General features: G+C 57.6%; 2 protein-coding genes across 6 annotated transcripts in view; one reads left to right on the top strand and one right to left on the bottom strand.

Annotated features, from left to right (window-relative positions):
• The window catches only part of MVB12B (multivesicular body subunit 12B), a 75,978-nt gene extending 61,839 nt beyond the window's left edge, over nucleotides 1-14,139 (top strand). For all 4 annotated transcript variants that reach the window (XM_090022440.1, XM_090022441.1, XM_090022442.1 and 1 more), the window contains 3 exons: nucleotides 4-59; nucleotides 2,151-2,210; nucleotides 9,243-14,139. In XM_090022440.1, coding sequence (XP_089878566.1) covers nucleotides 4-59; nucleotides 2,151-2,210; nucleotides 9,243-9,329 — 203 coding nt within the window. In that variant the 3' untranslated portion in view covers nucleotides 9,330-14,139. The remainder of the gene's footprint in view (nucleotides 1-3; nucleotides 60-2,150; nucleotides 2,211-9,242) is intronic.
• LOC149855222 (uncharacterized) overlaps nucleotides 1-20,335 on the bottom strand; it is a 66,302-nt gene that overhangs the window by 27,639 nt on the left and 18,328 nt on the right. The window lies entirely within an intron of this gene.

Raw genomic sequence — 20,335 nt, 5'->3', positions numbered from 1 at the left:
CAGCAATGGACGGCGTGCCTTTCATGATTTCCGAGAAGTTTGCCTGCGCTCCTGAAACGGTAGGTTACCTGCATTGTCACCTTTGCGGGGGTGGGCATCCTCACAAGGCGTAGGCACTCGTCATGCCTGTGCAGTGGGCTTCTGGGGGCTGCAACGGGTGGATGGCACTTGTGCATACCTGCCATGTCTGCAGTGCGCCTGGGAGTGCTCTTCTCTGGCACACAGGTGGCTTCATCTGAACCTCGCCAAAAGCACGTTCTTCCGTTAGGCGAGCCCCAGCCTCGCCAGCCTGACAAGGGTGGTCATGTGGCTCCTGGAGGAGAGCACCAGCTGCAGTCATACTTTCTTCCTGTGTATTTAAACAAAACAGCAAATGTCTGGTTCCCAAGTCCAGGCATCCAGATCTTTTGTTCCTCCCTGCCGTAATGATGGCACTGTGCCTGCCAGACTATTGCTTTCTTTCCAGACCCCAGAAGTTCAGAGCAGTACAAAGGACAGAACAGTGCTTGCTGCTCTGTGGTCACTCTCACTCCCTGGAAGTTAGCTTGTGCCGTGCCGCTCATCCCCCCTGTCCCTGACACTGTTGAGGGTGGTGAGTCCTTGTTCCAGCTGCGCAGGGGGTCCCTGGGAAGGCGTCTGCAACCGCTTCCCCGTTGCATCGGTTTCTGTGGCACCATTAGCACGTCACTGTGATCAGACAAAAAGGAGGCCCCTTTGAGGGCCTTCCACGGGCTTCTGGGCCTGGCCTCATGCTGCTCCAGCAGCAGTGTGAAGCGGTGTCCAGTTTCCATCCGTATCTTCATTACAATTGACAACCAATGCCTCGTGCCTCCTGGGTGCCCCAGAAGCGCAGATCCAGCCCTGCTTGGTGCCTCCTTACTAACAAAACGCAGTGTGCATCGCTCCAGTCTTCCTGGAAGCTGCTTCCTGTTGAAAAACACAAAGAGTGATCTTGCACATGGAGCACAAGTAACTTTAGCCAACCCAACTTAGCAGGGTTGCCACGGCTGTGCTGGCAGAAGTCCAGCATCTGGGAAGTAAATCTTTGCTGTCCGGCTTCCTGACCCCATCTAGAAAGTTAGAGGGGAAGTTGTGTGCTAATGATGCAACAGCTGGACTCCACGGGGCTGCAGCCAACACGAGCAAGGCTAGGGAAATGTTAGGATTCCTGTGCCCTCTGGCTGGAGAGGGTGCACGCAGCCAGGCTGTGCCTCCCTGTCCAGAAGATGGTCAGATAATTCCTCACATGAACTGAGTGGGGGTGAAGGTCTGCGGGCAGCCCTTGAGACTCAGCCCAGCTGCAGCATGGAGAGTGGCTGTGCGATGCTCTTCCCCAGCTTCCTAAACAAGCAGCTGGATCTGTTTCGACAGGTAGATTGCCTGTGTCCTGCTCAGCCTGGGGTCACTGCTGTAGGGGGGGCTTCTGGGTCCCTTGTGCCAGGATGACCTTTGTGGACACCTCATCAGGGATCTGATTCGTAGTCCAGCTGACAGACTTTTAAGGCAGCGCTCGCTTGCGACTGCAGTGCAGAGATGGGAAGCTTCACACCCATCCCCTGTCCTCTTGTGCATCAAACTGTTAAACCAAGGTCTCTACATCTGTGCTGCATCATTGTCTTCATATCCTGCCCCTTGGTGTCGCACCTTGTTACTTTTCTCTGTAATTATAGAGAAAACAAACCAGAAGTTCTGGAAAATTGGGTGCTGCTTTTTCTGGCCTGGCTGTCTGGCCGAGAGGGACCATGTGTCCTCTGCTAGGACACGTGCAGAGTATGATTAGGTCAGGTGGATCCTTCCTTCATATTCTTTAGACACCATTGCCACCATATGGTCAATGTGGTCAGGGTTTTCCACTGTTCACTGCTCGTACCTTTAGCCCTACCAATTATTACGGCGGCCACAGCCCCGTGCAAGGAAACAAATGTTTGCCTTTTTCAAAAGACCTGTGCCAAATGGCAGGTGACCCCAGCGAGTGAGCAAGGCAGGCACTGAGGGCCTTGTCCACAGACCACCGCATGCTTCTGCCTGGTCTCGGCGCACCAGGAAGCGGGACTGCGTGTGGGATGGGGCCTCTCCGCCCCCTGGGGAGACCGAATCTATTTGATAAATTATTCTAACATCTGAACAGGCTGTTTCTGGGGGGTTTTCAGATGCAGCAAGTCGATCTCCTGGGCATCACGATCAAATCCCTGGCAGAAATCGAGAAGGAGGTAAGTTTCCCACCCCAGCAGGTAAAATAAGCCCCAGGCTGGGCTCTTCAACTGTGCGATTCTCTCACTGGGGGGAGGTTACAAGCTTGCTCCCCCATGTCACTGGTGATGGAGGAAGTCGACATTAAAGGAAGGCCAAGAGTAAGCTCAAAATTACAAACGTCCTCTGTGATTTGTGCCAGCTGAAGAAGCTTTAAGCTCTGGTTCTCACAGCAGAATCTGTTGCCCTCCATCCACCTCCAGACGTCTCTTTTATTTAACCTCTCTTTCTCACTTATTAACCAACCAGGTGCTTGCTCCAAACAGGGCACAGTTTGCATTAGCCTGCCTCTTAGATTTCAGGAAGCAATTGAACTTGATTAAGCAGCGCAAGGGAAACTGCTTCATAATTTTCAGCTTGATGGTGAAGGTAGCTTGTCATCAGGACAGATTGGCTGGGATTGTAGTGAACAGACTCTTCCAGGAGAGAGGCAGGAGCCAGGGAGCCACCAGAGCATTGTACCTGGGCTGTCTCAGGAGGCCACGTTTTAGGGCACACGGGCTCTGCCCCAGAGGTGCCACGCAACCTGACACACAAGGCAGCTCCCTTTTGAGACCAGCATTCATCTCCAAGCCGAACGTGGTAGGGCCGCATCAGTGCTGCCACTTCCCGTGAGCGTTTCCCCTCGAGCGCTGCCAAGTGCCGTTTGCTCTGACCGTGCGCGTGCGCTGGGTGAGCTCCCTGGTGCGGTCGTCCCAGGGGAGTGGGAGTCTCACATCCCCATCAGAAGACAGGCACTACGTGGCAGAGCCCAGAGGCTTTGAACCCAGCTCTGCCTTTTGGGGCCCTGGGAATTCTCCTGCTGGCATCCATGGTCATGGTGACCCTGTTTCCAAGTAGAGAGATCCTCAGGCAAAGCAGTTCGTGGTGCAGCCAGCCTGAGCGCCTGCCTGCCCGCCCCAGGGATGCACCGGGGGGTGAGCCCTGAGACCTGGCTGGGGGGTTTCCTACCCCCTCCCGTCCCTTGGAGACTTGACGGGCAGTGCGAGCCTGGAGGCCCGTTCTGCCCCAGGCGCTCGCCCGGGCGCTCGCAGGTGGGTGGCATTCAAGAGCGTGTGTTCATGCTCTTTCCAGAACAGCTCTGTGCAAGATTTCTGGCGCGAGGGGAGTAGGGCTGGGCCCAGGCCTTGTGCTTGGGCCTCCACACTGAGGCGAATCTGAGCCGGGACGGAAAGCAGGAAGCATCGAACCGTGCAGGAAAACCGCAGACTCCTGGTGTGAATGCTGGAGTGGCTGCTCCCCCGGTCCCGTGCCTGAGCCCCTGCGGTAGCAGTGGGCAGTAGCTTCTTGCTGGAGAGAGGTTAAGGAGATGTTCGGCTCCCTGCCCTGTGCGTTCTCCTGCCAGAAGCGCTGTCCCAAAGCCGGGACCTCAGTAGCCACTTTCAGCAGTCGCTGCCCAGGTCCAGGTGGAGTGAGGGGGCACAGGCACGACCCTCCCTTGCGCCGCAAGGATTGTGAGCGGTGAGTGCCACCTGGCTCGCCCTGCACCCCCTCGCCCCATCACAGGCTGAACATGACAGAGCCATGAGAAGTTTAATTAGGCAGCCCATATTCCTTGATGAAGCATCGTGTCTGCGTACAGACAGAGATGCATATAAATATTGTGAATTTCTGTGTAGCTTTATTTCCCTTGCAAGCAATAGCTCCATTAAAGCAAATGTGCTGGATTTCCAGGGTAGGGAGAGATCGGTGTCCCCGGGGCTGCCTGCCATGCAGACGCGCTCCCAGACAATTCCAGGCTCCATCGTTTTATGTCCCGGCATTTGCCAACCGTCCCAGCCGTGCCTGAGTTCCTCGGGAAGGCCAGCGGAAACGGGGCTCTTGTGATGGCAGCATCGGTCGCGTCAGGCGCCGGTGCCGGGTGCTGCACGGGCGCTGGGCAGGCGGCTGCCCAAGCCACGCGGAGCTCGCACTCGGTGGCAGCCGGGGCAGCAGGAAGCAGAGCTCGGGTCGGGAGTGGGTCTGTGCCCCGTGCGTGTCCCTGCGTGGTGTGCCCTGTCACGCGGCGGTCCCAGCTGGCACGCTGCCAGAGGGGGTGCCGGTCAGCGCAGAGCCGGTTTCTGGCAGGTCCCAGCTCCGTCCAGCCGCTCGGTTCACGGCGCGCGACGGCTGTCGGCCTGCCGCTGTCCCTGCCCGAGCCTACCCAGAGCGCCTCAGCCTCGGCTTTGACGTGGCGCTCAGAGGAGAGCCTAATGAGTGAAGTGAGCAACTAATATTAATCACTCTTAAAATTGACACGGGAGGCAGCTCGTTTAACCAGTTAATTGCTGCCAGTTTGCATAGGCTGCTCTTTGCAAACCTATCGAATGAAGAAGTTGTAAATCTAGAAGAGCTTAAAATTTTAATTTTATACAGAAATATTTTTCCTTGTTCCCATGTTTGTAGTCAATTCTCCAGAGTGTAGTCACATGAAATGTTCTTTAAATGAACATATTTGCTAACTGGCATGATTTCAGTTTTTAAAACATTGGTTCCAGCAATTAGGCATTTTTTTCAGTTCCCAAATGACTAGAGAAATTCGTCTTGATTATAATTGCTCTTAGCCACGCATATCTAATTTGTGTCTTTTTAAGTGTTAATTAGTAAACAGTTTGAGCTGACATCTTTATGTGTTTGTGTGTTGAAAAATGAGGCTTATTGGTTATTTAGCTCGGGGCTGGCATTGCTAGCTGCGACATCCCGACATTGAGGTAAAATTAATGAAGACATGTTTGCCAATTAAAAAGCATTCTTGAAGACGGCGACTTCTTGACACATCCTCCTTTGCGCAGGGCACGGTTTTACATGCGTGCTCTGCGCCACGCCTCGCTTTTCCCAAAATGTCAAAAGACAGAAGAACCTTCTGGATTTGGCAGCAGCCGGCCCGTTTCCCGGTTGCCTCGGCAGCAAACGTCCCCAGTCCCGTTGTTTCTTGCGTTCGCTCTTCTCTTTTCCCAACTGTTTGTGTAACTGTTAACTTCGGAGAGAGGTTTTGTCGCGGCGCAACGTGTGGGCGCGCGGCGCCCTCTCGTGCCGTGAGGCTTTGTTGCACCCAGAAAACCAGGTGCTTTGCGACTTCCGCCTCGGGGGCGTTGGTGGAAGCCCCGACGTCGCCGGTGAGCCACAGAAGTGTAGATCCCCTGCCTGAGGTGCAGCCAAGTTCATTAGTAGGATTGTTGTTGATGATGTTTCATGGTAGAAAGGGCACAGGGAGCTGCACGGGAAGCCCAGGAGGGGAAATCTGCCCAGCAGAGCTCGGAGCTGAGATCAGGCTCCGGCTGGAGAGGGGCAAACGGGGGGGATTGTTGCATGCGGTCAAATGCCTCGTGTGGGGGTCGGGAGAGCCGGGTCCTCGTCCTGGCAGGGCCCGGCCCTGCGCATCCCCCTTCGGTGCGGCAGGGCCCCTCTCTCCGCCTAGCGAGTAAAGTGGGGTGATGCTATCCACCCCCTTTGCAAATGGTCCCGGTTCTCTGAGTGCAGGGAAGGGGGCATGGGCAGAGTTACCGTCCTGCTGCCGTGGGCTTTTGGCTGTGCCGTGTGGTGCGTGGGCAGCCGCGGTGAGGACCTGCTGTTTGGTGTCAGGCTGCAGAGCAGAGCTGGCGTGTGGCCTGGGGCAGCCCCAGTGGAGGTGCAGCCTCCCCCCGGGAGCAAGGCAGAGAGCAACAGGTCCAGGCCGAATGGTGCAGGGGTCACGTCAGAGGGAAGTACAGAGATCCCTGATATCCCCCAGCCCACGGGAGGGTCCCTCTGCCCCTTCTGCGGAAGTGCCAGTCTGCATCGTGGCCCCAGCAGAGCACCCTGGGCACGGCACAGGGTGCTGGGGTGCAGCGCCAGGAAGCATTGCTGCTCTGTGGGCTCTGCAGGGCACTGTTACCCTGGAAGTGCTGCTGCCAGCAGAGCTGGCACAAACCACCCTGCTTCGCAACCAGGGAAATGGAGGCACGGGCAATGGGCAGGGGAGGGATGAGGCCTCTGGCCAGGCTCTTGGGCCCAGGCTCCGTGAGCATCTCGCTCTGGCTGGCTGGTGCTTGCAGTAGGGTATTGTGCCCACGTGCCCAGATCCGGCCTCGTCGCACCTCGGACTCCTGCCGCAGCCGGGCCACAAGGCCAGTGCCCAGATTGCCAGGGACTGAGGGCTCCTCCAGCCTCCGTCTGACCAGGGACCCACCGGTCAGGTCTCCGTCTAACCTGGTTCCCCGCGCTGGCCCTCGGGGCTGCGGCAGGGGGCGGCTGGCTTGCCGCACTGGTAGCCACAATAGATAGACTTGCCCCTGGGATATGCGGGGAAAGGGCTGCCCCCCAGGCAGCGACATCCAGCCGGGGCCTTGTGACCCCAGCGATCTCTCCGCTTGGCGGGACGGCCAGCCGCTGCACTGCCCTAGGTGCCCATGAGCCCTGTGGCCAGAGCCGCGGACCGGGCAGCGCCCTCCCGCCGCTTCCTGGCAGCCTTTTCCTGCAGAGCAGCTCCGCTTGTTTGTGTGCGCTTGGCCTTCGGTGCCGCGAAGGCCCTGGTGTCTTCGCACGGGGCATTTGAACTGTGCGTTGGTCGGTTTTCTCCTGCGGTGGCAGGGCTGGGACCTCCCGCGTGGGGCGGCCCCGCTGGGCTCGGTGCTGTGTCTGCGCAGAGCAGGCGAGAGTCCCTGCCTTGGGCCTGCAGCCAGCTCACGCCAGCAGGTCCCGCTGCGGCCTGGGCCCCGAGCCCGCGTGGAGTCCCGGCAGCCTGTTGGCAGGTCCCGGGTCTAGGCGAAGAGCTGACGCAGCGGCTATGGGACAGGCTCACGAGGCAGAGGAGGATGCCGGCCGGGGTGGAGCTGGGGCCATGCTGCCGGGTCGGGGGCACGGTTGGGAGGTCTCGGGTTGGTGTCTGTGCTCAGATGTGAGCAATCGAGGCCCCGCTCCGGGACAGGCCTCTGCCCTGCGCCCCGCATGCGGGAGTCGGGGTGACCACGTGCCAGGGCGAACAACATGCCGAAGGCTCACGGTACAGCCGGGCCATCAGGCACGCCTTGTCCAAGCCCCGCCTGAGGCAGGGTCAGCTGTGGGCCGATCCTTGTTTGACCTCTGCCAAACTGCACGGTCAGCCCTGTCCCACCACCTGCCCTGCTGCAGGTAAAGCAGGGGGATGCAGGCGGGTGGGATCCTACTGCTGTGGGGGGTGTTAACATTTGCTAGAGAAACCAAGCCACACTGCAGAGGAAAGCCAAACGCCCCCAGTCCTGTCGAGCCAATCGATGGGTGTAAAAGTAAAGTTCCTTCCTGCCCCCAGTGCGGCATCGGCGCAGAGCAGAGGGGCAGGACCCTCTGGGCTTCAGTCCCTGCAGGAGCGTCGGCTCGCCCCGGTTGCAGCCTCCAGCCTGGGCTGAGCCGACGTCGGGGCTTCTGAGAGAAGCTCCCCTGAACTGCCAGGGCGAGGGATGTCCAGAGAGGCTCTTGAGGGCCAGAGCAACGCCGTTCCCACAGGATACCTGCCGTTCTCCGGAGCTGGGGCAGGAAGGGCTGGGCTGAGCTGCCAGGATGGTTGCAGCGACAGCCATGCATCTCTCCATCGGCCACGTGCCGTGGCAGTGCATGTTGGCTGAACACTGCTGGCTCCCTCCGTGGCAAGCCAGCTGCGAGCAGCACTCGTGGTGCCCACGTCTCCTGACCGGGGTGTGTCGGCTTGTGCCAAGCAGCCAAGGGGTCCAGCCGCGCGGCGTGCCCCCTGCCAGCATCCTGTGGGGCAGGCGCTCCTCCCTGCCTCAGCTGAGTGGCCATGGTCCAGGGCAGCAGCTGCACCAGGGTGCCGGCCCCGGGGCGGCTTGCCTGGGTGCTTTGGAGGGGTGCTGTCCTCCTCAGTGACCAGGGCCAGGACTTGAGGGGGGCAAGGGCCAGGAGGTTGGGATCCTGCTGCGACTGGAGTCACTTGGGGCACATCCCTGGGTTTAGCCGTCTGCAAAACCTTCTTTGCAATTTGCCGGCAACTTCAGCAGTTGTCATAGCCAGGGCCCAGAGCCGTGGAAGAAAAGCTGAACTCCCAGCACTCGCGCAGGGGTTGCCCGGCCTGCCTGCTCTGCCTTTGGAAGCGCACGCCCTGGGCTGGGCCGCAAGATGGCAGTGTTGCCACGTGCTTGTGCTCGCTTGCGCCGTCGTGAGCGGACACGGGCGGGCGCTTGCTCCGGGCTCTGGCTGGTTCCAGGAGCCGCTGGCCTGCGGGCCTGGTGGGAGATGCGCTTTCTTCTGCCAGATTAGAGCAGCTTTCTTCCCAGTGGGAGATTACCCTTTCTTCCACCGGAAGAGCCCTGCCAGGCTGCAGGTCCTTGCTAGTTAGAGATGACTTTTTCTCCTTTTTCAGTTCATGCGCTTGGGATGGGGTGGGAGGCACTGTCTGGTTTGTGCTGGGGTGTTCGCCCAGGGGCTGTCCAGCTTGTCTGGACTGGTCTCATCACACCGGTGCAATCTCGTGTGCAGACAGGGCCAGAGAAGGGAAACATTTCTGTCCAGTCCCTCTCTGGAGATGCGGACGGGGAGCTGTGTCCACCAGCTGTGAGCTGCTTTCCGTGGGAGGTTTGTTTGCGGGTGCTGGAGCTGCTCTGGGTTACCCGTTCTCTCGAGGAGGAGGAGCGCTGGGGAAGAGAGGCATCAGGCTGGCGCTGCCCTCCTGGACTGACACAGCTGTTCTTGTACAAAATAGTGTCTGGCACGTGGCGCCAGTCTGTTGCTCTCGTGGCAGCCCGGCCCAGGTCCCCGGGAGCACAAGTCTCCCAGGGCCAGCACGCTCTGCAGCCCTGCCGACAGGGTGTGGGATCTGGGAGGCGAGGGGAGCTCCATGCATGGGGGGAAGGGGGCTGTGAGGATGGGACTCTCGGGGAGATGAGGGGGCACCCCCCTGGGTATAACTGTGGCGGCTGCTCCCCCGTGGCTGGGGCTGGGCTCCTGGGCTGCTCTGGGGAGTCGCGGACCCAGTGCTGTGGCCTGCGCCGCTGGCTCGCAACCATCCCCATCACGGCGTGTTTGCTCTGCTTTTTGCCCTGCAGTACGACTACAGCTTCAGGACCGAGCAGAGCGCGGCAGCCCGGCTGCCCCCCAGCCCCACGCGGTGCCAGCAGCTGCCGCAGTCCTGAGGGCACGTGGCGGCCGGCTCTGTGGAGAAGCGGTGTGCACGCAAGGATACTACTGAGCGGGCGACCAGCCCCGGCAACCAGCGCTACCGGACCCCTTCTCAGCAGAGGACACATTGCGAACGCTTGCCACCCCTCCGCTGCGTTCCCCCTCCCCCATACGTGCTGTTTCTGCCACCCGGACCGAGGAGCCCTGCCAGCCGCCCTCGCCCGTCACCCTGCCTGAACTCTTCCTCGCTGCCAGCTGTGCATATCTGAGCCAACAGCTCTCGAGCCCTCCCTGCTCCGTGCGTCCTGCTGCCCCGGAGTCCCCGTCGCACCCGGCGAAAGCGACGTGCTGAGCGCTGCAGAGCCCCGGTGGGGCCCGCCTGCCGCACCCCCGAGGAGCACGGCGAACAACGCAGCCAGTCACTCCACAAACAGCATAGCGCACCAGCTTGCGTTGGGCCTGCCCAGCTGCCCTTCTCAGGCAAGATCCTCCGAGCCCTGCATTCAGGAGTGTGGTGGCCTTCCCAGCCAAGCCCCCGGGAGTGGTCAACCTCCACTTGCTTTTTCCAGGCCAGGCCGCACAGCAGCTTGCACATGGCTCAGATCCACTTGGAGCCTGCTTTATTTCTGGCTCACGCAGCGGGTCCCGTTCCCCGAGGCCTGGCCTTCAGCAAAGCAGAGTGGTTCAAGGGCTACACATCATTGCACGAGGAGGTGGCATGCCTGCTGTCTGCAGGGGTGCTGGCACTCCGGGACTCAGTGCCAGCAGCACACCAGCTGGACACGGGAATGCCACCCTGAGTCCTCCCCTGCCCAGAAGCTTTGCTGTGGCACCTGCCGCCGAAGGGGCATTGGGACCTGCTGGGTCCTCTGGCCAGTGTTCAAGCATTTGCTCCTGCTGGCTGGTAAGAGGAGGAGCCGTGCGAGTTCCCTCGTGAGCTCTGCAGCCCTCCCGGAGGAACACGCTACACTCGGACACGGTGCGCGATGAGGCTGGCATGTCCCACTGGTCAGGAGCATGGTGCATGGAGCCCTGACCTCCGCAAGCTGGTGGTCAGCATCCCTAGCTTGTGTCTCAGTGAAATGCATGTCTTGGTGAAGTCTGTTGGTGTCGTAAGTTATTTAGAAATGTTCACCTGGTCTCCATGCTGCTTTTCCAGTCTGCTGTAGAACAGAGCTACGTTACAGCGGCAAAAAAGGCATTTTTTAAAAAGTAAGTGTTAAAAAGTGCAACTTTTTGTATGATAGAATATTGGTTGTCTAACCCTATTCAGATGCAATTGCCATAGTAACAAATACTGGTTTTGTAGCTCTCGGTTTGGGTTATTTGGATGCACTGACCTGCTTTGCACTGCTCTTGACTGTTCCCACGTTTTCTAGTGTAACAGAATGGTGACTAATGGCAGGTTTTGTACTGCCGGTTTGTACTTCTCATTTGTACATATGTAAAAATATTTCTTGTCCAAAGATCCATTTCTGGTCTTAAGGCACCGTACCATATCGCTGTAACAACAAGCACAAAACATCACAGCCTTCTGGGGAGCCACGCTCCCCCTTGGACTCTTTTTAAACAAGTAGCCATTGTACAAGCTGCCTCGATGCTGGGCTGTGGAGGGGGAATGGACACACATGGGTGTAGAAGGGTCACTTGGGCACAAGCATTAAGGCCTTGTGGTGCTTTGCATCAGCTGTGTGGAGGCCCAGTGACCCCCCACAACAGCTGTGCCTGCCTTTAGGGCTTCATGGCAGCTTACAGGTCTTATTTTATCCTCTAGGAAAACCAGGCCAGGCCAAGCCTTGCTGCCCAGCTGCCCAAAGGCTAATTGGTGATGCCGACATCAACAAACAAGCGTGCCGCGGGAGCTGGCCCAGCCAGCCTGGCGGCTCTCCCCATGTTTGCTTGAATTTCAGATTCACTCCATGCTGCAGCAAGAGGCCCGGCCCATCCTGTCCTTCTCTCTCGCTTTCTTCCCTTCTGCTGTCCGGAGTTCCTCCTGTAGCACCCATTTGTTACTCCTTCGCTGGCTGAGTCTCGCATCTTTGGAGCAGCTTTGACATCCTGTTGGTGAAGTTTAGCCCCAAACGCATCAGGAGTCGCTCATGCCCAAAGCCAAAATCAATGTTCTTTTCTGTCTCTCAGCAGCGACGGTGGCTTACACCCCTCCAGGAGAAACCGACCCCAGCTTTTACCTCTGTGCCCCATCAGGAACACTGGATGTCCCCAGGCACTGGTAGGGCCAGGTCTCTGCAGCCGGTTGTACAGATAGGTTTTGTCTTCTGTCTCCCCTCCCCAGCCCTCACCAGGCTGGTTCTGTGATGCCTCTGCAAAGAAATGCAGGCGATGACATCTCACCCAGGTGCTGCTCCCGAGCCGTGTGCAGCACAGCTGTCTTGCTGCAAGCTTGGACAGCACAGGTGCAGCTGCCCGCAAGCCTGTGTTGGGGCAAGGGGTCTGTCTGGTCACAGCCAGCCAGGCTCGCTTGGACTTAACCAAGCCTGTGCTTGACCCCCGTCAGTGTTGCTGCAGACGTGATGGCAGAGTTTGGCTGCATAGTTCTGCAGCATGCGATCCTGCTTTGCACAGAGCAGGCTGATGGTAGCGTGAGAGATGTTCCTAGGATGTGTTCCCCCAGGATCCCGAATACCAAGGCCTGTGAGCATCGTCAGTATTTCAGTGAAGAAATCTTAATTGTTGTGCAGTAGTTGTCATCCTCACCAGGCGCAGGGCTGGCTCCCACGGGCTGCTGGCAGTGCTCTTCATCGGTGCCTGCAAGGCACAGGCGGTGGGGTCTCCAGTGTCTTATTTTCAGCTCACGGTGTGGGTGCGCTGGCAGGGTCCTGGCATACCCCAGAGGAGATGGCACGTCCTCTGCTCAGCAGGCCGCTGAGATGGCACTGGCTGGCTCTGGAGGAGTCCCCGTCCAGCCCACCTCAGTCCGGATGCGAGGGGATGAGCGGATGTAGCACTCAGAGGAAGCAGTTTCTCAGAGCTGTCATGGCCCCACTTTGTCCATGGAAAAAAAGGAGAGCAGCAGTTGGTCATGTGGATAAAAGAGAGAATTTGCCAAAATACATGTGAAGTCTCCTGACCCGTCTGCAGAGATGGGTCAGGACATCGAGGGCGTTGCTGACACTGGGCTGCATCCTTTGATTCCTAGTTGTCGGCAGTGTGTGGCCTCCGGGATTTCCCGCAGCGAAGAGCGGTGCCGGGGCATGGACCGAGGCAGCTCGTAGACCGGCCGGCAACGGGACCGGGCCTCCGGGCTGGAGCCCAGCGCAGTGGGTGTAGGGAGCTCGCCCCAGAGTGACGTAGACTGTTTGTGTCTTGAGGTCCCCGCGGGGCATGACGTGGCTGACGCCCCCGCTGCAGGACCATGGTGGAGTTGTAGTTAGGTAGGATTTGACTTCTCCGATCTCCCTCCCGCCACCCTCTCGCTGAGCGTGTCCTGAGCACGTGCGCTGTAGGAGGGACCTGTTGTGAGCCCGTGTGCTAGTGAGGTGTCAGTGGTAGTCTGTGGTGTTGGGTTCGTTTGTTTTTTCCCCACTGGTTTCTCAGAAGAGCTCGAGCAGGTTCGGCTGGACACAGGTCGCTTTGCCATTCGCACGCTTGCGGCAGGGCCTTGGAGATCCCAGTGCCCCGTTCAGCAGGACCCGATAGCCCCTCTTGGCCTGGGACAGGGTGGACACGGACATGCCATGCCCAGACCAGGCAGATGTCATCCCCATTGTCCTGCTTCACCCAAGGCATCCCCTTCATCCCTGTTGTTTGTCCATTAAACATCCTTGCGACGTCCGGAGGAACCGGATTGTCCGGGTGATCCCAGAAAGGATGGTCACCCCGTGGCAGGCCCTTTGGTCCAGCCCCGGCACCCGATAGACTCGTTCTGGGGCTGCATCTCATTGGGACAGCAATGCAGGCCGTGACCGGCGCGTCTGCTGGGTGCCGGGGCAGCCTCGCTGAAGAGCCGCGCAGCGTTTGGGAGCCTGGCGCTCGGGCGCCTCGGAGCCATCTAGCAGTAGGGTCCTGGAGCAAGAGGTGCTCTGCCGCCGGGCAAGCTCCGGTGTCCCTGGACCAGGGCGTCCCCCCGGGACATGGCCGTTTCTTTAGGGTCTGCCGTCCCTGTTGCAGGTTCATCTTCGGGCAGGTAGAGTAGAAGCCACCCCCGGGCTGAGGGACTGCGCTAGGCCTTGTGTCCACAACAGGGGCGCAAGCGGGACTGACGCAGTGCCTGAGCCTTGTGTTGGCCCCTGCACGGGCGCGTTTCTCTCGTAGCGAAGGGTATCGTGTATTGCTGCGTTTAAATATTACCTCAGCCTTCAAGCCTTGAAGAACTAACGTAGAGCAGAGTTCTCCTCCGAGCAGCAGCGGAGAGAGCCGGAAAGAGAACAAATGTCGATATTAGTTGTTCTGAGCCATAAAATTAGGAAAAGATTGCGGCTAGGGAAACTCGACCCTCTGCTAATTAAAAACTCAGTGCGGTGCTGCTCAGTTCCTTCTGTTCATTGGATGCAGGGAAACCAAACTGCTTGAATATTTCTGGGTTGTTCATTGTGAAATGAATTCCTGACAGCAACAGTTTAACTGTCGTATCGTGAAAATGGAAAAGAGAAACCTTTTATGCAGTTGCAAAATGTTTTTTAAGATGCTATGCATTTTTGTTGGGCTATTGAAAGTGAATTTACTGTGCATTAATCTTATGAATGTTATTACCTTTTATATTTATTTTAGATGGCCCTCCTGTATTTTACAAAGGGAAGTTTCATTGTGTGATAACTTAGTCTGTATTCTTAATATAATTTGTTAAATAAAAGTTTGTTTTAACCAGTTTTCTCTCCCTGATATTTGTTCGGGGTTTGGTTGGTTGGTAGAAGGGGCTTTTTTGTAGTTTCATTTGAAGCTAAGAGTTCAACAGTCTCCCTGGGAAATAGAGGTGCGTGCGCCACAGCTCTGCCCCAAAGGCAGGACTCGGCGCAAGAGCGGTCGTTGGGAACCGTGACCGTCCCTTGGGCCTGGCTGCCAGACGGCGATGCGGGCCAGGGCATCAAGTCCAGTGATGTGGTATGGACTGAACTGAGCCCATGTAGCTATTCTCAACCTTGGAAATTTATGTTAAAAGGGTCTGGGGCGAAGGGATGGTCAAAAAGTCTACTCCGCAGCTGGAAAAAACCCTCCCAAAATTAGGTTTTCTGCAAGGGGAGAAAAGTGACTCATACATGGCATCTACTTGCCCCTGTCAGTGGCCACGTCCCAGCCGTACGTGTCGGGAGTCCCGTGGCTGTTTGTTAATAGCAGATTGGCAAATGCAGCGATGCACTTGGGATCCTGCAGTGTCCTTAGGCGTGCGGGAGCCGAGTTCAGGTTGCGCAGACAGCTGCCACCGTTTGGCTTGACTCTGCAAGCTAAACATTTGCCTCAGTGCTGGTGTCCAGGGGCACGTGTGCGCACGTGTTACAGGTCCGTCCGTCTGTCAGCTCGTGGGCACGGCGCGCCCTCCCGTACGCGCGCGAGGTCCGCAGGAGCGAGAGCTGCGGCGCTCGCAAGCGCTCCGCGCGGCTGGGAGCAGACTCCTGTCACCGTTCCAAAACGTTCAGTCAACGAGAATCGCCGAAGGCCAAACTTTCAGCCTCCCCGGTCACTGTTTCCTCCCCGCATCGAGTGACTTGGCAGCATGCGGGGCTTTCATCACCCCACGGCCACCCATGGAGCTTCTCTCCCTTCCAGTATTTCCTGTTTGAAACGGGATGGATGCAGCGGGTCCAGGTGGGTCCCTGCCAGAACTCGAGAGCTCTCTGCAGGCCCAGAGCTGCCCGAATCAACTCGGGGCTCTACAACCGCTCTTGTACCAATATTATAAACCGGGATTCTGCAGAAATAAACAGGGCTTTATAATTAACTCTGAACTACAGCCCCGTTTTAAGAGAGGCTGTTAAAGGGGGAGGTGTGAGTTACAGGGAAGGTGCCCTGTTTTATGGTCCAGAGCCGCCGACTCTGAGCAGAGCTGCCCTGCTCTGACTTGGCAACCGCCGGTGAATAACGTTTTAATGGCACCAGAGAGACGTGGCTGGCGTGGGCCTGTGCCGAAGCAGGAGGTGCTGGCGCCTGGCGATCGGCAACGCCGGTGGAGCCCGTGGACGGTTGCCGGCTGTGGGGGCCGGGGAAGCCCCATCGCAGAGCCCTGCTGGGCCACGGCCGGAGAAACGCACGTGGCACAGGCCAGCGCCCTGGTCCCGTCTCGAGGTCATCCTTAGCCGTGACCAGAGCTCGCACGGTTTTCCTCTGCTGGAACCGTCACAAGGGCAAGCTGCCTCGCGCCAGGCCGTGGGGCTGGCGAGCTGGGCAGCAGGAGCTGGGGCTGCGGGGAGGAGAAGCAGCGTGGCCTGGCAGTGGCCGGAGGGGCAGCCCTGGGGCCAGAGGCACTGGACGGCGCAGGCCTGGGCCCGTCAGCCGGGGGTCCCAGCGCCGCCCGCGGTGGGGGCCCAAGCAGGCGAAGCCGGGCAGTGGGCGAGTGCTGGCCCCTGGCCCGCAGGAGCGGGGCCTCGGCGGGGAGCACGCCCGGGCTGTGGCGTCCCCGTGGGCACGGGCACGGGCCGGGGGGCTGGTGTGAGCCGGCTCCTCTGACACCCAAGAGAAAAGCCCTGGTGCTCTGTGCCCCCTCCCCGGCCAAGGGCAGCAAGGCCAGCCAGCCTGGTCTGGGGGTCCTGTGGCTCCTGGGGAAGCCCAGTCCGTGCCTCGGTGAGGAGCAGCGAGACACCGGGTCCCTCCCGAGGCTGCGGTGGCCTGGCCGTCTTTAGCTGTCGGTGGGTTGGCCCTTCAATGCGGGATCCGGCCGGGGCCCAGTGGCCCTCAGCACCCACCAGGCTCCTTGGCCGGTCCAAGGTAGCGGCAATTTGCCGAGAGCCTTGCAGGCCTGGCCCAGGCGTGCAACGTCCTCTGAGAGACGCAGCATGAAAGCCGGGGCATCGGGCCCTTCGCTGGCGTTCGTCTGCCCCCGGCACCCCGTCTCCATCGCAGGCCGGTGGGACACGCTCTGCATGACCCACGTCCGTGCTCTGCCCAGGGTGTCGGCGTGTTTGCTAGCATGCCAAAATCCCAGGAGGTGTTTTCGTGGCCAGACAGCTTTGAGTCCCAGCACGTCCCGTGGAGAGCGCAGCAGTGCCCAGGGCTGTCCTGTGTCTCCTGCCGTCCGGGGGACAGGCCCTCGCCCCTGGACACTTGTGCACTTCGCAGAGCGCCGCGAAGCCTCCTGGGCCTCCACCGCCCGTACGGACCAGCTCAGAAGGACGGGCCACCTCTGCGCCGTGCCTGACGCAGGACGGGGCGGTCGCGGGCCGGCTGTGACTGCCCCGCGCTGTCCCCATAGCCAATACCACAGGTCGCTTCGTTAAGAAACCAGACCTCCCCGGAGGAGGAAGCCACAGGCAGGAGCGTGGTGCCCGGCTCCACCTTGCTACTTGCTAGCAGGAGCCACGGGCGAGCTTTTGTTATCAGCCCATGAGCCATTTTGCCACATAAATCTCTGCTTGCCGAGCCCTGTCCCCTCCCCGCGCGGGGCGACCGTCTCCGCTTGTCCGGCGCGCAGGAGCTGCTGAAACGACCAGCTCCGCCACGAGGGGTGATCGGAGCAGAGCACGGGCTCCGGCGCGGGGGCCAGAGACGTGACTTCCCCCGAACCGTCGGGGAAGGTCTTGGTCTGTTCTTGTTTAAGGGGCTCAGGCTGGAGGGAAGTGGCTGGCTCTCCTCCACGCGCATTGCGCCGCGGGGATCTGAGCCTTGGCAGTCCCAGACACACGCGTGCACACACGCAACGGCACAACTTGCTCTGCCGTGAACGGCACAGACATGCCACAAACCCGATCGGTACGTACGAACCAAGCGCTGCACGGGCTCAGGTTAGTCACCTTCCACGTTGTCGCCAGCTTCCTGACGGGCTCCTTCGCAGCCGCGTGCAGAGACCCTCCCTGGAGCAGGTGCTACGAGGTGAGACCCCGGCCGGCTGAGTTCGCCCGTCCTTCAGGGGTTTGTTGTTTTCTAACCACATGTAATAAATGCAGTTGAACTCGGAAGGCCGGCTTCTGCTCTGCTTAAAACTCAGACCACTGAGAGCTGCAGTTTGTCTTTAAAAAACATGACTGCCTCCCAAAAGTGAACCCCAGGAGAGTCCTCGTTTTGTCGAAACAAGGAAACCCATGCACGCGCGTCAGAAGGAAAGCCAGCCCAAAGCCCACAGAGCATTGGACACATGCTTTTGGTTTTTGCCTGTTTTGGTTTGCTGTTTGTTTGGTTTGGGGTTTTTTTTTTTGTTTTTGCTTTCCCCCCCTCCTGCAGCATTAGAAATGAACTTGCCCTGGGAATTTTTCAAAATCTTTTCCTTTCTCGCATGGATCTCTGGAATGATTGATAAGCCACGTAGCTGATTGTCCTGGCCCTGGAGAGGATAAACATCTTCTGCAGTTTAATATAAAACCCTCTCACTTCTTAGTTAATAAGTGTTGAAAGAAGCATAAATAGAAATAACACAGGATTTCCATGACTAACAAGATGACCACATCAGTGCGCATTGTTTGGGGTTAAAATGACTCAGCTTTTGCCTCCCCAGGGTCGGATGTTTTATTCCACTGCAGGCGAGGCTGCCAGCAGGACTTTGAAGGTCTGGCAAGCTCCACGGCGCTGGGGTCTGAACTGGGAAGTGTTTGAATGCCCAGGGAAAAAAAGACCGAAAAAGCCCCTCAACTCTGCTCCATGTGTGCAGATTTCTCCAAGATAAAGGAGCCCACAGCTCTCTCCAGCTTGTGCTGACTCTTTTCTTTTCAAAAGCCTTTTCAGATGTTTTCACTTTTCTGCTTGCTTTGTTGAACGATGTAAAAATTTAAGACAACCACAAAGTAAACATTTCAAAACTTTCTATTTAAGAAATTAGTGACATTTTCAAAATCTCTTGAATTCCAGCTTCTCATTAGCAGAAATTAAGATTTTTTTTTTTTTAAATTTAATTGACAAATCATCCAGGTAGGTTTCTGCCAATTCCCAACCTCTCTTTTATTTTTCAAAGAAAATAGATTTATTATTCAGTAGAAACACTAGATAAGTAGATGTCTTGTCAAAATAAAGCAGGTTTTCTTTATTAGAGTGAAATAGTAATGAACTCATCTGCTTCCAATATTTATAAAGAGTAGAGAAGGCCATTAATTCTACTGGTTGTGAATAAAACCATCTGTGATTTCTTTCCATTTGATGTGTTTTGGTTTTAATATACATTTTTCACAAATAAGTGCAGGGATTTTTTGTGAAAATGTCACATTCAGAATCTCATAAAGAAAGAACGCAAAGAGGGGGAAACGAAATGTTTTGTTAGCTAAGTAATTTCTCACCTTGCATAGAGAATAAAATTCATGCCAACTTTAACACATTAGGCGACAGAATTACCCGTTCAACTCTAATGCAATCCATGACATGTTACAAGGCAAATAGAGTATGTTTTGAAGTTTGTTTTCCTTTGGGAATTACACAGTACGTTTAACCTAATCTGTCTTGACACTTGAATTATAACATTATGAGCTTCTTCAGGGAAGCAAAACAGTAGATGCCTCCTTTAAAAGCAAAGCAGAAGTTAATAAAATGGGCTACATGTCAGGGAAAAAAAAGTGTAATCAAATCATGGTGTAATTCTCTAGAGAAAACAGGTTCTAGTTGTATTTTTTTCCGCCAGAAATCTTGGAAGTCTAATGATATGCTTTTACCCAAGGTGAAATTTGACCTCTAGAATTTTGCTTGATTAAACCAAAAACTCTGCGAATACCCCAAGAGGGACCACTTTGTAGTTTGACTTGTGAGTGTTGGATCTTAAATTAAAATGAGTATTCACCCAGCTGCTCTGCCATACTTTATTTTACAGTCTTCCCACCAACTCGCAGCGTGGAGGCCGGAGCTCTTCTCGTCTCCGTGCCGCGGTCGCTGGGCACCCTCCAACAGCGTCCTTCCGCCGGCCGCGGGAGCTCTGCGGAGACGGGATGCCGGCTAAGCGCAGGCCCCCCCTGCACAGACTTGCTCTTTGGGGATTCCCTCGCGGGGGGCTGGGCACTTTGGGGGTGCATCCCAATGTCCGTGGAGGACTCGGGATCGGGCCTGCATAATGTAACCCCAAGCCACCCTGGCTCTTTAGAGCAGTGGTTTTCAACCTGATTTCATTTGCAGACCCCTCTGGAAATGTCGAATGGAGGTGTGGACCCCTTTGAATTGCAAGTGGGGGGGATTCGCATGCTTTTGATTGACTGTAGTCACCTTCTGCAGACCCCCTAGACGTAGTCTGCAACCCTCCGGGGTCCACGAACCACAGGTTGAAAACCACCAGTTTAAAGAAACGTGAAATTGTCCTGAAACAAATCCGTCCCACAGAGCAGCCCCGTGGGCATTTGGCCCCAGGAGAGACGAGTTATTCGACGTGCTCGGTGCGGCGCGGAGGTCCTGGGGAAGGGCACTGCATGCCGGTGCAGCGAGCGGGCGGAGCTGGGGACTTGGTGCCGGCACCGTTTTGGGGCCAGATCGGGTGTGTGGTCGGTGCCCAGCACAGGGCAAGGCGTGCTCGGCCTGGGCCATCTCCGGCCCCCGGCGCGTTAGGCAGACCCCGGTGGGAAACGTGCCCCCTTTGCTTCTCCGCAGTGACGGACTGGCCAGGACTTGCCGGGAGCTGGGAAGCGACGTGAAGAGCGGTGACGGCCTCGACGTCTCCCAGAGCCCTGGTTGCCGCAGAAGAGCAGACCTGGGTTTCCGGACAACTCGCAGGTGACGGAGCAGGGCTGGCAGGCCGTGCCGCGGGGGCCGAAGCACAGGAGAGGCACCGCTGTGGTCAGTGCCCCTGCCCGGCGGCTGGACGGCCTCTCCGTGGGTCTGCGCTCGCCGCCGGCTGTGGGCCCTGTCCACGTCGCTGCTCGTTTCCTCTGCTGTTTCCCGGGGCCGTAGGTTAAACACTGTATGTTTGTTTAGCTTTTCTGTTTTCAGGCCGGTTTCCACGAGATCGTCCTGC

Source organism: Crocodylus siamensis, chromosome 11, assembly GCF_052110815.1.
Source record: "Crocodylus siamensis isolate JL-2025a chromosome 11, ASM5211081v1, whole genome shotgun sequence".
Lineage (NCBI taxonomy): Eukaryota > Metazoa > Chordata > Crocodylia > Crocodylidae > Crocodylus > Crocodylus siamensis.
The sequence above is the reverse complement of the archived record's forward strand: the minus strand, read 5'-3'. Positions and strand labels throughout refer to the sequence as shown.